This window comes from Salvelinus namaycush, chromosome 18 (genome assembly GCF_016432855.1).
Source record: "Salvelinus namaycush isolate Seneca chromosome 18, SaNama_1.0, whole genome shotgun sequence".
Lineage (NCBI taxonomy): Eukaryota > Metazoa > Chordata > Actinopteri > Salmoniformes > Salmonidae > Salvelinus > Salvelinus namaycush.
Window position 1 is genome coordinate 19,685,955 of NC_052324.1, and position 16,735 is coordinate 19,702,689.

The 16,735-nt window shown below is 40.8% G+C and overlaps 1 protein-coding gene across 2 annotated transcripts in view; it reads right to left on the minus strand.

Annotated features, from left to right (window-relative positions):
* Positions 1 to 9,724: 9,724 nt before the first annotated feature.
* The window catches only part of LOC120063200 (GTPase-activating protein and VPS9 domain-containing protein 1-like), a 38,394-nt gene continuing 31,383 nt past the window's right edge, over positions 9,725 to 16,735 (minus strand). The window contains exons 23-27 of one of the 2 annotated variants that reach the window (XM_039013417.1): positions 14,869 to 15,056; positions 14,336 to 14,549; positions 14,036 to 14,108; positions 13,720 to 13,917; positions 9,725 to 13,365 (exon numbers count right to left, since the gene is read on the minus strand). In XM_039013417.1, coding sequence (XP_038869345.1) covers positions 13,225 to 13,365; positions 13,720 to 13,917; positions 14,036 to 14,108; positions 14,336 to 14,549; positions 14,869 to 15,056 — 814 coding nt within the window. In that variant the 3' untranslated portion in view covers positions 9,725 to 13,224. The remainder of the gene's footprint in view (positions 13,366 to 13,719; positions 13,918 to 14,035; positions 14,109 to 14,335; positions 14,550 to 14,868; positions 15,057 to 16,735) is intronic. The other variant, XM_039013418.1, reaches the window with a different exon arrangement.

The following is a 16,735-nucleotide window of genomic DNA, read 5'->3' on the forward strand; positions in this document are numbered from 1 at the left end:
CCTACTGGACACAATACTAAAAGAGAAAATGTTCCATAACCTGTTGGTAGGTAGATAGGATTGAGGTCTGAAGAGAAAGTTCAGCACTTTTGCTATTTTTTAATAACCAGTAGGGACCACAACATATGCTCTATACTTGGCATGTAGATTTCTCACTTACGGATGGCACAAATTGGGATATGGGGGATGTGAATGGGCAGGATATATGCTAAATAAATACTGTAGTATATACTAGTAATTACAGTAGTGTTTTTGCAGACTGTGGTGTTTTTGTGGACATTACTGTAGTATTAACTGAAGTAATTTTTGCAGACAGTAGTGTTTTTGCGAACATTACTATGGTATTTACTGTACTGTTTTTGTGGTCTGTACTACACTGTAGTATTTACTATAGTATTCTACATTATAATACAATATTCTATACTAAGTACTGCACATGATTGATGTATACTACAGTGTGTATAGTATTCTACAGTATACTACAGTTTACTGTAAAATCCTATAGTAAGTAGTGTAGTATTCTGTAGTAAACTGTAGTATTGTTTCATGTGGGAGCAGAGGCTGATGACACAGACAATGCCTAGGAAAGCCCATCAGCTATTGCTGAAAAGGGAAATCTGCAGTTGAAACCCTGTTATAGTTTTGAGGCTATACAGTGTTTGTTAACAATTGCGTTGTTAACAAACAAAGATGTAAAACAAGCTTATATTTTGGGTTCTGATTGGTTAAGAGATATATTTAATCTGTATCGCTGTCGTGTTACAGATTACCCGATAGAAATGTAAAGGTCATTTCCGATTGAGCCAACATATGCAGCGTTTACCGTGAATCCAGTCCCTGAACATTGCCTTGAAACACGCTGTAACTCTGAACTTCCACAATACAGATTGAATAGAGCCCTAAAACAGATGAGCTAAGCTCATGAGGCATGTATAAGTTATACTCTTCAAGAATCAATGGGTATATATCATGAATTTAAAAGTCAAAAAATGGATGTAGCAAATCGCAGATTGCCCTTTTAAGGACAGCATAACCAAAGTAGGTCACACAAGGACAGGGGCGGTACCCAAGACATCTTCAGTGCATGTGGGTGGGATGATCATCTAACCAATCCGATGCTTCCAGTCAAATCCCTTCTCAAGCTCACAACTGATCCGTGATATCCATCCTGACAGAGATCAACATAATCAGCAACAGCATCACATGCCCTGTCCAGATCATACTCACTCTGAAGGCCAGGCATTGACAGTACGTGCTGCTGGACAGCATGTGTGCAGTAGTAGCTGACGTTTTTGAGGAAATGATTCAGTTGAGAATAGTCTGTGGCACTTAGGCTGATTGTGACAGTATTGTGGGACTATGACTAGTTTATGTAACTGATGAATGGTACAGTTTAATGAGAAAGAAGTATCACTTTTTGACTGAATACATCACACGCTCATGCACGAACGCACACACACAATTCACAAAACTGTATATTGCTGTAAACAATACAAAATAGCTTTTCTCAGAAACATCAGCTCAATTCATTTAGAAGCATCATAGAAAAACGCATGGTTCAGGAATCACATCTTTCTCCAGGGGATTTTTTTTTAGAATAGAAGTCTTCCCTAACTACGCTGCTTAATTGCAAGAACAAAGGAAAGTGCGTGTACAGTAATAGCAGCATCTCATTGTTGCCATGTATGGGAATGCTATAATACTGTATGAAAGTGAAATGAGGGATTTGTGCACCTTCACTTGTCAAGTCCACCAGGTAATTGCATGTTGATTGTTGCCATTTACATATGATGGCTAAGTGCATCTAATTCTTGTTATATTTCCATTTCCATGGTTCAATTTGATGTCACCACCTACACTTTCACCCGTAGGTGATTAGACATGCATAGAAAACTGTTTGTCTCTAATGGCGTAGGTAAGTGCAATTTTATGAAGGTGCGCTGTGTTCTAACCACCCCAAGCACAGATGTAATTGACACCAATGCCTAATTAACACTTTTTGGTACACAATAAAGGAACATGACAGACACATTTAATTTCCTATCTCTTATTTCAGAACTAAACCACTTCTATTCACTGGCAAGGATGAATTTGGCAGGGCTGTCTTTGACCATACAGCCTAGTTCAATGTTATATTATATCTGCCTCTCTGTCTGTGAGTCTAGGTTGATACAGTCTCCGAGGAACAAAAAACCACTCTGAAAAACTATACATTTGGAAATGTTCTCTTGAATAATTTTCCTGATCATGTTGATGAAATCAGCTTTTTTATATTATGCACCAATACCACAGGCTCCTCAATTTTTTTGTTGTCAATTATTTTGTACTGCATTTCAGTTTGTAGAATGGGTCTATTGACGTGAGACAGTGCTGAGTTTTCAGCTGCATCATATCAGCGGGAGATCTCCATCAAGTTGCCCATTCATTCCCAGTCTGTGTAGTTTGGGAATAATCATAGAGAAGAAAGCTGAGTTTCATTATTTACGCCTGTTATCACCTCAGGCACAGATACTCTGTATCCTCCTAGGTTTTAATCTGCTCGTCTCCCAGCATCCTCCAGGCTATTTCATTTAGGTTTTAATATGTGTATTTGACATTTTGTTCATTTAGCCTCTCCTTTAATTTAATTGACGTGCTGCTGCCTTGTGCTGTTGGTTTTCTCCTCGGTGAAAGGATTCCTTACAATTGCATGCCTACTTCTCATAGTTGGCCTATTGCTTATTCAACTTCTTCTCTTCACTGCATCCCCAGATGGAGTAGGTTGATTGGTATTACAGAGGAGGGGAGAAATAAACAGAAATAGGACTTTTGAAAATTTGAACTAAAATATTAATAGTGACCATTTAGACATACATAACACATAGACATACACACACAGTCCAACTTCCAATGTATTTAGACAGTTGGTGTACTACTTTGAGCCATAAATATATACATGTAAACATATATGGGTTTAGATGGGGAGTTTTGCAATGCCATCATCAACTGTTTGCCCACTTGAATGCATGCATGTATGAAAAGTAGTTAGGAATAGGGGAATTATAAAACAGTGGTGACCACAGACAGGTATGTATATGTAAATATGTATCGATTCTGTCTGTCTACCCAGTAATTTGAATGTAGAGCTTTGTGATGGTAATATGCATTACTTCGAAAATAGCTTCAGCTGTGGCGATTTGTTTGAGAGCGCAACTGTGCAACGCTAATGGTGAACTGCCCAAATTAATGGGGACGCACACCTTTCATTATTACGATTAGATTAGGGGGCGCCAATTGATGGATTCACTTGTGGCCAAATTTACCGCATTACCGCGGTTCCCATCAATTTGGTTTAAGACCAAATACAGGTCTTAATGTTATGGGCACTTGCTAAGTAGCTTTTTGTCTTTGTCAGTCATTCATTAATTGTAATGATAAGTTTACTTCTATCCTTAGGGATTTTGATAGAATCTTTATTAAGTAGGGCGCCACATAGCCTAGCGGTTAAAAGCGTTGAGCCAGTAACCGAAAGATTTCTGGTTCGAATACCCGAGCCGACCGTGTGAAAAAGCTGTCGATGTTTAGGCCTACTTGGGCAATGCACTTAAACCCTGTTGCTCTGGATAAGAGCGTCTGCTTAATGACTAAGATGTATATAGACAACAAATAAAGAACATAGGCTTCTCTACAAAAGTAAAGTTTTATTGATGTAATAAATTAAAGATATAGAGACAATAATAATAAAGCGAATAGGCTTTATAAAATGTGTGTATAACTTACTTTCTAACGCTTTATTTGTCCATGCATTTAGATCTCATTTTTTTTATAATCCTCGTTCGCTCTATCATGGATATTGTTTACAATTACATGCGTACCTCCATAGACTTTTAAGTTGGTAATGTTCCATAGGTCCCTGTTGTTCTTTGTCTAAACTCAGCTCAGGAGACCGTCGTCGGGAATGGTGCGTCTGCCATCTGCAGGAGAGCGACCGCACGCCACATTAAATGACCGTTCCATTGGCCACAGTCCACACATTCAGACGTCCTCACGGCTGCACCTCTTCTTTTCAGACTATTGATTTACCACATATCGTTAAAAAGGAAAGTCCACTAAACATGTCCAGTTAGAGGGAACCTTCATTTCCCTCAGTTCCCATGGTTTGGATAGGCCTATTTTCCATTAGAAAACGTCAATGAACACAGTGGAGGCCCACTGTACACTTGTAGCCTAAATTCCTCTCTGAAGCTAACCTTTCAAATATTGATTGGTGAGACTTACAAAAATGTACCATGGTACTGCTATGGTACTTTAATTTATATCATAGTACTACTATGGTACTGGCATAGATGTGGATCATGGAAATATCATGGTTTTAAAATGTGTTATAGCCTACATTCTACCACAGTAACGCACCATTATGATAAATGGTACCAAAAATGATCATATGGTCCCATCTTTATTAATATGTTAGTTACCATAGTACAATTGCAGTATAATGCAATAACCCCCTGATTTCAAAAGAGGTTGGTTGGCATTATATTGATTAATCTATATACCATTATAGGCTAGTTTCTGGTAAAGTCAGAGGCAGACTACTAGTGATCCTAGTTTGTCTAAAACATCAAAGAAAAAGGGAAATAGTTGCTGTGAAAAAGGAGTAATACCTTCTGTATTAATAGTATAGTTTTTTGCTCATGTTTGGGTTCCCTGTGTTGTCAACCTGAAATGTCGATCATGTGAGATTTCGTAACGTAATTTTGGGCATAATTTTCAGTATTTATAGTCAAGGGGTGTTACTCTTGTTTTGGTCCGCAGAGGGAGCCGCTTGTTGCGCTAGCCTGCCTAGTCAGTGAGTCAGTTGAATGAGAGCCAACTGAAAACTGAAGAGTGAAGCACCAGATAAACGAAATATTTTAAACGTTATCATCACGATGAGTGAGTTATAAAGCATATGATATGAAACCAAGTTAGACGGAGTGTAATGATATGATTGTTGTTATTTTTTGACGATGTTTGATAGCTTAATGAATTTCTAAAAAAAAAAACCTAGTTAGCTCCAGTCAAGCTAACCTGTCTATTCATGGCAGCAGGACCCCCGAAAGTTCACACAGTGTAAACAAAGGGAAACATTGTAACTTGCTGTTTTTAGGGATATGTTGAGAATTACATGATGGAAATGTATCTATAAGATATGATGATAATTTATACATTTTTACAAATAGTTTTTTAGTATGTTGACTATTTAGAATTGTATAAGACTAGCCAAGTCAGTTGAATGAGAGAGAGACAACTGAAAACTGTAATGAAGAGAGAAGCACCAGATTAACTAACTTTTTTATATCTTCAAGGTGTCAGACTCAATTCTTCTCACCATACCCTATCCAGGTTTTTATTGTACTTTTACTTAAGCTTTATTTAACTAGGCAAGTCAGTTAAGAACACATGCTTATTTACAATGACGGCCTACCCTGGCCAAACCCTAACCCGGATAACGCTGGGCCAATTGTGCGCCGCCCTATGGTACTCCCAATCACAGCCGGTTGTAATACAGCCTGGAATCAAACCAGGGTCTGTAGTGACGCCTCTAGCACTGAGATGCAGTGCCTTAGACTGCTGCGCCACTCGGGAGCCAGGTCCCCAGGTTTAAGAGGATGCGCTACTCTACTGGACCATGTGTGTTGTGGTTATTCACTATGACCTTAAGGGGTTTAAGAGGGTACTACACCGAGACTTTGCCATTGCAGAGCGGGTAGTCAATGTTGCATTATGTGAGTACCTACCATAAATTACTATGTTTTTGGTCACTTTACCCCAAAAATGGTGGGACACTTCACCCCAAAACTGGTGGGACACACACCATCATAATACATTGTAAACAACTGCCATGCTTTCATGTTTCACTACATGCTGTTAGTACAAAACCATGGTATTCATTTTAATTGTACTACCATGGTTCATTTTTGTACCATGGTAGCTAGTATACTGAACAAAAATATCAATGCAACATGCAACAATGTCAAAGATTTGACTGAGTTACAGTTCATGTAAGGAAATCAGTCAATTGAAATAAATAAATTAGGCCCTAATCTGTGGATTTCACATGACTGAGAATACAGACATGCATCCATTGGTCACCGATACCTTAAAGAAAAAAGTAGGGGTGTGGATCAGAAAACCAGTCAGTATCTGGTGTGACCACCATTTGCCTCATGCAGCGTGACACATCTCCTTCGCATAGAGTTGATCAGGCTGTTGATTGTGGCCTGTGGAATGTTGTCCCACTCTTCTTCAATGGCTGTGCGAAGTTGCTGGATATTGTTGGGAACTGGAACACACTGTCGTACACGTCGATCCAGAGCATCCCAAACATGCTCAATGGATGACATGTCTGGTGATTATGCAGGCCATGAAAGAACTGGGACATTTTCAGCTTCCAGGAATTGTGTACAGATCCTTGTGACATGGGGCTGTGCATAATCATGCTGAAACATGAGGTGATGACGGCGGATGAATGGCACGACAATGGGCCTCAGGATCTCGTCACGGTATCTCTATGCATTCAAATAGCCATTGATAAAATGCAATTGTGTTCGTTGTCCATAGCTTATGTCTGCCCCTACCATAACCCCACCGTCACCATGGGGCACTCTGTTCACAATGTTCACATCAGCAAACCGCTCGCCCAGACGACGCCATACACGTGGTCTGCGGTTTTGAGACCGGTTGGACGTTCTGCCAAATTCTCTAAAATTACGTTGGAGGCAGTTTATGGTAGAGAAAATAATATTCAATTATCTGGCAACAGCTCTGGTGGACAATCCTGCAGTCAGCATGCCAATTGCACACTCCCTCAAAACTTGAGACATCTGTGGTATTGTGTTGTGTGACAAAACTACACATTTTAAAGTGGCCTTTTATTGTCCCCTGCACAAGGTGTACCTGTGTAATGATCATGCTATTTAATCAGCTTCTTGATATGCCACACCTGTCAGCTGGATGGATTATCTTGGCAAAGGAGAAATGCTCACTAATAGGGATGTAAACAAATTTGTGCACAAAATTTGAGAGAAATAAGCTTTTTGTGTGTATGGAACATTTCTGGGATCTTTTATTTTAGCTCACGAAACATGGAACCAACACTTAACATGTGGTGTTCATCACTACCATGGCACGAAAATACCATGGTATTTGTGACCAAAATAACATTATAGTACCATGGTATTTTTTCATTGTACTATCATGGTACATTTTTGTAATGGACAGTATTAATATCTACCAAATCGTGAAAAAAATTAGCAAAGATTTAACAAACTCTCAATAATTGAGTTTGTTCTAAGTTTACTGAGGTCAGACTTACATTACATTTGCAAACACTATTCAATTCCCTCCTAATTCAAGGAACTCAAAGCACTGAGGCTGGACTACAGTATGTCCCCTGTAAAAAAAAATATAATTGAAGAATATAGATGACCACAGTACTCTATTTTGTCTACAGACCTGTAACACAGATATAATTTAACCTCTCAATGTAGGCTACTAGTGGAGGAGCAAGGAGAGATATGACTCTCCATGGTTCCCCCAGAGTCAATGGAAGTGTTTGGTGCAGACCAGTGTGTGTGAAGTCATGCACAAGCCCCGCTGGACTGATCATCTGTTATTCCAGAGCCATCTGGGCCAGGCCCAAGGCTGTTTATATCCTCATGCAACAATCTGACAAAATATGAAACAAGAGTTGCATCAGAGAAGCCCAGTCCACATTTTCTACACTTCATCCCCCAACAAATAAAAACAGCAAGCATCTTTTGTATCTAATTTAAACATCAGCATAGAACAAAATGTATGCTGTTGTCCATACAGCAGAGGAAATTAGAGCGGTCTAATATGACCACATTGGGATCATGTACAAGCAGAGAAGGGGGAAACAAAGACCTCGTCCTCCATGTATCTGAAATCAACAGAGTAACAAATAAACAAAAGAGCCAATCTGCAAACGAGGCCAGTTTAGCCATTGGCTTATTAATCCATCTAATAAACTTCACAACATTTTGTATTTAAATGAACAATCGGGAGATATCAGGAGATGCAAGGCAGCCCACGAGTAGTTTTTTTGATAGATAACTATTACAGAAGGCTATTGGTGAAATGAGGGGAGCTTTTATATGGGGGAAATCTTCAATTACAAATCAGCTGTACACTTGTTAGCAGTAATTCAATGTTTGGTGAGAGGTTGCTATTTGTGGCGCTGCCGAGATATGTTCTTGCTCGAATGCCCTCTCCAACAGTTACAGTATGTTCCATGTAAAAAATGTGGTCAACATGAACCACCTATTGTGCAGCCTAAATCTCAGAATTTCTCAGAACCTAAATCTGAATTAGGAAAAGGAGGACCGAGCACGCCCCCATTCTCATCGACAGGGCTGTAGTGGAGCAGGTTGAGAGCTTCAAGTTCCTTGGTGTCCACATCAACAACAAACTAGAATGGTCCAAACACACCAAGACAGTTGTGAAGAGGGCACGACACAGCCTATTCCCCCTCAGGAAACTAAAAAGATTTGGCATGGGTCCTGAGATCCTCAAAAGGTTCTACAGCTGCAACATCGAGAGCATCCTGACTGGTTGCATCACTGCCTGGTACGGCAACTGCTCGGCCTCTGACCGCAAGGCACTACAAAGGATAGTGCGTACGGCCCAGTACATCACTGGGGCTAAGCTGCCTGCCATCCAGGACCTCTAGACCAGGCGGTGTCAGAGGAAGGCCCTAAAAATTGTCAAAAACCCCAGCCACCCCAGTCATAGACTGTTCTCTCTACTACTGCATAGCAAGTGGTACCGGAGTGCCAAGTCTGGGACAAAAAGGCTTCTCAACAGATTTTACCCCCAAGTCATAAGACTCCTGAACAGGTAATCAAATGGCTAACTGGACTATTTGCATTGTGACCCCCACAACCCCTCTTTTTACACTGCTGCTACTCTCTGTTTATCATACATGCATAGTCACTATAACTATAGACTCATGTACATACTACCTCAATTGTGCCGACCAACCACTGCTCCCGCACATTGGCTAACCGGGCTATCTGCATTGTGTCCCACCCACAACCCGCCAACCCCTTTTACGCTACTGCTACTCTCTGTTCATCATATATGCATAGTCACTTTAACCATATCTACATGTACATATTACCTCAATCAGCCTGACTAACCGGTGTCTGTATGTAGCCTCGCTACTGTATATAGCATGTCTTTTTACTGTTGCTTTTATTTCTCTACCTACCCATTGTTCACCTAATACCTTTTTTTTGCACTATTGGTTAGAGCCTGTAAGTAAGCATTTCACTGTAAAGTCTACACCTGTTGTATTCGGTGCACGTGACAAAAACTTTGATTTGAATTCCAGAGCTCTCTCCCATAGCATGATATTTATGTATTTTATTTAACCTTTATTTAACTAGGCACGTCAGCTAAGAACAGATTCTTATTTGCAGTGATGGCCTACACCGGCCAAACCCGGACGACGCTGGGCCAATTGTGCGCCGCCCTATGGGACTCCCAATCACGGCCGGTTGTGATACAGCCTGGATTCGAACCAGGGTGTCTGTAGTGACGCCTCTAGCACAGATGCAGTGCCTTAGACCACCGCCACTCGGGAGCGAAATGGAACAAGACTAAACTACAGCATACACCTTCCCTCCATCCACAAGAGAGCCCTCACATACTAATACCTGCATGCACAGAAATAACAGGATACAGGTACAGAAAAATGCATTTTATTGTTTTAAAGAATTATATGATACATGAAATCACCTTAAAGACAGAACGCCTTCCCCTTCGCATGTCATAATTGTGCAAGCTTACAAATGTAAAATGGATTATTTTCTGCTTGTTCTGCCTACTCTGTACAGAGCTTTGAAGACCAGATTTCCATAGTCAAGTCTCTTTTAGTCCACCATTCTGGCAACTGTCCACTTGTTTGCATACAATCAATGCTAAACTCAGGCTATAGTAAAGAATTATTCTCAAAGTTAGGATGTGTATTTGTACTTTAACTTCACAATGCGAGGTATTCTGTCACTGTGTGAACAGTATGAATCAGGTCAGACACGAAGGCTGGTTGTAGTTTTCTAGCTATTGAAAAGTATCTTTGTTCACTGATATGTAGAAGGCAACATTAATACACAAGCCAGGTCCAGATTGTGATCACATTGGTCTGTACTGTACATACTTTTAAAGTGACATCACATAAACACTTCTGGATACAGTCTATCTACATTTTGTGTCCGATCAGTACATGGGTGTGTTTTCAAACAGGTTAAACAGCAGTATCATCTATTTTGCACAGGTGTATTTAAAAACCATTAGATGCTGTACACACATTACTCAAAAAACAGGAACATAAGTCAGGAAATGTGGAGACAATACTAATATCACAACTTTAGAGATTGCTTATAAATGTGTCCTTATGACTGATGTTATTGGATAAAGTGTAACAGTCAGACTTAGCTAAACTACCCATAGAAATCTCCGTTACAGTATCATTTGTAATGTCAGAGGCTTTAGTTAAAACGAGTGTGACTCATTACTAAAGAGCAGAGTAGAAAACATGTGAAGTTCTGCATGTCAAATGTACGGAGCAAGCTTCGCTAACCTTGTACAAAAAATCCAGAGTAATTAAGCTCTGAACATTGAAAAAGAAATTACATCAGTGACACAGACAAAAGAAAACCCAGCCTCATTCTTCACAACCCTTTCAGAACTGGTCTGAGTTCAAAATTAACTCTAGAAATATTTTAGGTTTTTCACCAACAAGGATTTACTGCTCATCGAGTAGTACTGTAGCTACAGTAAGGAGATCGTCCTGACATTGTGAAAGAGGAGGAAGAGGGTGGACCTCTCAAAAACACACTCTTAACAAACCAACATATCACACATTCACTGTACAAACCTCTCACGCAACACAGCCCACATTATCCCACAATGCCTTTTTCAATGGTCAGTAACATATCAGATAGTGTTCTGATTATTTGCTCTTTTTGTTGTGCTGTCTATTAATGGGATACTGTTTGAAAGCAGTGATTTAAAAGAGAAAATAAGACATACACTTGGCACAATGCTAAGTTGCACAAACAGAGGTGGCAGTGCTCCTGCTTTTTGTAGCTGCAACATAAACAGATGATTTTAAATGTTTTGGTGCCTTTGGCTGTAAGTGATTAGAAACATGCCTGTAAATGAAAGAACATGAAACTGGAATATCCCTGCACTCTAAAATGAAAGAAGAAATCAAATAATACAAGAGTGCATACACATTTAAGAGTCCTTTTCTTGATCGTGTGAGGAGGTAGAGAGCTAATCCAATCACTAGTCTTTCTGCTCTATGCTGAAACATACATGCATTATAACAGCTTCAACTACAGAAATAGTCAACTTGTTCATTTGGAAATGCTTTACTTCCTTGTTATACCATGTAACTGCAAGAGAGCATTAATCAGTGTCAATAGAGGAAGCTGATGCTAAACAGTGAATACCTGTTCCATTACTCTTCATATCCAACCAATATTAAAGAGTATTGTGCACAAACAGAAACGTCAGGCTCATTGGTTCTAACTTTGAGGTAGGATATTAAATATTGAAGGGGAAAACGGCAATGGGAAAGGAGATGAGTGCAAAGGGAATGAACCGAAACAACCAGTGGTGTTCCACTCCCAGCACTAAGGTTGGAAAGAGGTTTCTCAGTGAGACCGGCTGTGGGGTTCAATGGTGATAATGCAGGGGTGGGCAATAATTTAGGCTTGAAGGCTTTTCAAAATTCAGTGGAGATGCGCAAATCATTTTTTTCCCGGACCGATTTGTTCGTCAAAAGTAATTCGCTGGCAGTTATTTGAAAACGTATAGGTCATTATAACATTAGAATTTTTACATACTTAATCTTGTTTTAGACATTCAAGAGTGGCCTGGATTATTTTTTAACCCAATAATAATTTACCCAAAATAACCTCTTTTTTTTCCCTTTTTTTTTTACTCAAACCTCCCGCGGGCCAGACTGAATAGGGCTCGCAGGCCGGGCCGTATGTTGCCTACACCTGTAATAATGGTATGGGGAAGTAATGCCTATCCTATCCTTTATGGAAAACCAAAAGCAGAACCCTCATTCAAGAAAACATTTTTTTTTTTTTTTAAACAGACTTACACAAAGTGGCCCTCCTCAAGGCACATTTCAGTATTTCTAAAAATACCAGCACTACTGATATTGTGCAGGAGCTGATCAGTGGTGACCCTGTCTATAAGCTGTAGCAAACAGCCAACATCTTATCCTGGGGGCTTCTCAGTCTGAGGACAATGCTGTGCTTGCCCTCCTAACACTATTAAAATATCTCAACCCTTACAGCTGCCTTAAATCTCCTAAATAGGCATGGTGTATGATTTCATTTATAGAAATAAAATACAATTCCATTAAATAGAATGAAAGAAATAAATACATTTTATATATAAATATGTGGGCCCTTCTGTCCAAATTGCCACGGAAAGTACTTAGGGAAGGATGAACCGAATAATGAATACATCTGGTTTACATTTTATGAAAAAAGCTGTCCTATTATTGATGTGCTAATGTAAAAAAATATATATATATATTAGCATGATTATTTTGGGTTGATCTTATAAATTTACTTGAGTCACCAATACTCAGTCAGTATCTATTGAGTTATGTGATTCCCCAGGATACGATGCATCTTGAAGAGCATTAGGATGAAGAGTATTTCAGGGGAAAGATTGCACAATTTAACAACCTTTCTCTCTTGCTCACCTTCAGGTAGTCCCCCTTCCACAACATATATCTGAGATCATCTCTAGGAAACATGGTCCCTTTTCATCTGATTAGACGCTTTCATCAGTCAATTTAACGTCAGAATCATAACTTTAGATAAAACATTCAAGACATAGACCCCCACACCTCAACATCACTAGAGACAAGAGATTAAATGAAAAATGCTAATTAGTTTAAGTTCAAAGTTAACATTTGCCATTTTTTCCAAGGCCTTTTTCTCCATGATAAAACCTGGATTTTGTCCACATAATAATCATATATACTTTTTAAATCTCTCAAAGTCTCTGACTATGTACAGCTATACAAACAGAGCGCAGACAGACAGGGTGTGGGTCTGGGTCCTGGGGAGCAGAGGGAGAGGGAGCAGTTGGTTGGGAAGTCTCCCAGTCTCCCGTCTCCTTCCCCATACAGGTGGCGGTTCTGCTTCACTTGCGATCATCGATGGTCTTAATGAATTCCACTGCCGCGGTGAACTGCATCCACCAATAGCACTCCTCCCCACTCAGCCGGCTGGCGTAGAAATTATTGATGTACTGAATAGTGGACAGCAGGCAGGGCGGGTTTGCCTGGGGGGTAGGGGGGCTCACATTAACCACAGAGAGCCATACGCCAGGCCATGTATAATACATGCCATTTGTAAATATGTCTATACAGGTTATCATACAGCAAGATCTTCATGCTACTACACATTTACTATACAGCTGTCAATGTGAGAAAGGATTGTCAGAATGTGTGCTGATGATTCAGTTTCTCCCTCTGTGCATTAAGGAGACTGGGTTCATACTTCTAGCAAGGCCTTATGCTCACAGTAACAGCAGTTTGAACATTTTATGAGGTATAATTAGTGTTATCTAAAGTGAATTTGATGTTGACGTAACCATCTCAGAGTAACTTGATATCAATGTGCGATGGATGCTCACCTTTATCAGGACAAAGACAAGCACAGGGACGAAGTCGTCAGCTCCAGGGACAGAGTCCTCGTTGGCCAGACTCAGGAGGTTCATGATGGTGGAACACATGCGCAGTATACACTGCACTTTGTCCCGAGGAGTCTTGTAGGCACTGATGGTCCGGATCTCCGACTGGGCAGACGGCCAGGGAGCCTCCCTCGCATACACCTGGAGCCAGACAGAAAAAAGCATTCAGCATGTCAACTCTGTAGAGCTCCAAACAGCAACACAAAATGAAAAACAGACTGATGGACAATTGAGGGGATACAAATCTGTGGGGAGTTACCTCTGGGATTTGAAGAGCTTTGTGATTTGCCGTCACCACTTTTGAGAGACGCGCTATGTGTTCCTGAAGAAGCCTAGAGGGGGGAACATAGTGTATTGATTGTTCACTTAATCTAAGCTTGAAACCTATTACTATAGATATACAGTGTAATCTTCATTCAAATCTGTAAAGGATAATGACGGTAAACTAGCATCCGAGGAGGACAGGAAGCTGGGTAATTTCTAAGCGTGAGTGGCAGCAGCCACACGAATGCTGAGGCCATGTGACCAAGGTGAGGTGGCTGCAGCCACAGTTCCTCACTGGTCTCTCAGGATGTCCCCGTCCTGGTTGGGGTAGAAGGCCAGCTTGAAGATGCGGTTCATGACGCTGCGCTCTATGGCCATCTGGGCATCCTGCAGCTGGTCCTCGCTGGCATACTGCCAGATGGCATCATGGGCCATGGCCCCGTACAGGTAGCGCAGGAAGTCCTCCACTGCCGCCGTCTTGTCATCTGACGCTGTGCACCCCTGGAAGGCTGGGGGGAATCAGAGATAGACACACTGAGCACTGGAACAGAGACTGAACACTGATAGACACACTGAGTACTGTTCACCCCTGGAAGGTTGGGGGAAGAACCTGAGGTACAGACACACTGAGCAATTAGAGTATTTTAGAGGTTCCAGATTGTAAATGACACACTGCAATGTGATGCAGGTAGTTAGGTTGAATTTCAGTGTCTGTATTTTGAATTCCATACTATGGCCCTTCAGAGGTCAATCAACTAGCAGAGACACCATCAGTCGATTCATGGTTCCAAAGTCCCAGTGAGTACATCAGTAATAAGGAGCAGAGACCTTTGATGAAGTCCAGGGACTTCGCCTCCATGTGTTCCAGTAGGAGGCGAACACAGACTGTGGTGAAGTAGCGGTTAGCCACCTCTTTGTCCCTCAGCACCCGCTGCAGCAGCCGCTCCAGGTGGGCCTGGGACGTCTGCAGGCCTTGCCGACACCGCGTCAGATACGCTATGTAGGGCGCCCGCTTCCTAACGGGGGGGACATGCGGGCATTACGGATTATGCTTCTGAACGGTTGCGTTCACTGAACTACTGAAATAGTACTACTGAAATCAGCCTATCAATGAATATTGTGAGTGATGTCTATCTAAATGTTTATTTTAGCCTTCCAAATAGAGCTACAGTTGAAGTCGGAAGTTTAAATATATTTGGCTAAGGTGTACATAAACTCAGTTTCACACAATTCCTGACATTTAATCCTAGTAAAAATACCCTGTCTTAGGTCAGTTAGGATCACCACTTAATTTTAAGAATGTGAAATGTCAGAATAATAGTAGAGAGAATAATTTATTTCAGCTTTTATTTCTTTCATCACACTCCCAGTGGGTCAGAAGTTTACATACACTCAATTAGTATTTGGTAGCATTGCCTTTAAATTGTTTAACTTGGGTAAACGTTTTTTGGTAGCCTTCCACAAGCTTCCCACAATAAGTTGGGTGAATTTTGGCCCATTCCTCCTGACAGAGAAGGTTTGTAGGCCTCCTTGCTCGCACATGCTTTTTCAGTTCTGCCCACACATTTTCTATGGGATTGAGGTCAGGTCTTTGTTATGGCCACTCCAATGCCTTGACTTTGTTGTCCTTAAGCCATTTTGTAAGTATGCTTGGGGTCATTGTCCATTTGGAAGACCCATTTGCGACCAAGCTTTAACTTCCTGACTGTCTTGAGATGTTGCTTCAATATATCCACAACTTTCTTTCTTCATGATGCCATCTATTTTGTGAAGTGCACCAGTCCCTCCTGCAGCAAAGCATCCCCACAACATGACTCTGCCACCCCCGTGCTTCACAGTTGGGATGGTGTTCTTCGGCTTGTAAGTCTCCCCATTTTTCCTCCAAACATAACGATGGTCATTATGGCCAAATAGTTCTATTTTTGTTTCATCAGACCAGAGGACATTTCTCCAAAAAGTACAATCTTTGTCCCCATGTGCAGTTGCAAACCGTAGTTTAGCTGTTTTATGGCGTTTTTGGAGCTGTGGCTTCTTCCTTGCTGAGCGGCCTTTCAGGTTATGTCGATATAGGACTCGTTTTACTGTGGTTATAGACACTTTGTGCATGTTTCCTCTAGCATCTTCACAAGGTCCTTTGCTGTTGTTCTGGGATTGATTTGCACTTTTTGCACCAAAGTAAGTTCATCTCTAAGAGACAGAATGCGTCTCCTTCCTGAGCCGTATGACGGCTGCGTGGTCCCATGGTGTTTATACTTGGTACTATTGTTTGTTCAGAAGAACGTGGTACCTTCAGGCGTTTGGAAATTGCTCCCAAGGATGAACCAGACTTGTGGAGGTCTACAATTTTTTTCTGAGGTCTTGGCTGATTTCCTTTGATTTTCCCATGACGTCAAGCAAAGAGGCACTGAGTTTGAAGGTAGGCCTTGAAATACATCCACAGGTACACCTCCAATTGACTCAAAAGATGTCTATTAGCCTATCAGAAGCTTCTAAACATAATTTCCCCAAACCGTTTAAAGGCACAGTCAACTTAGTCTATGTAAACTTCTGACCCGCTGGAATTGTGATACAGTGAATTATAAGTGAAATAATCTGTCTGTAAACAATTGTTGGAAAAATTACTTGTGTCATGCACAAAGTAGATGTCCTAACTGACTTGCCAAAACTATAGTTTGTTAACAATAAATTTGGGAAG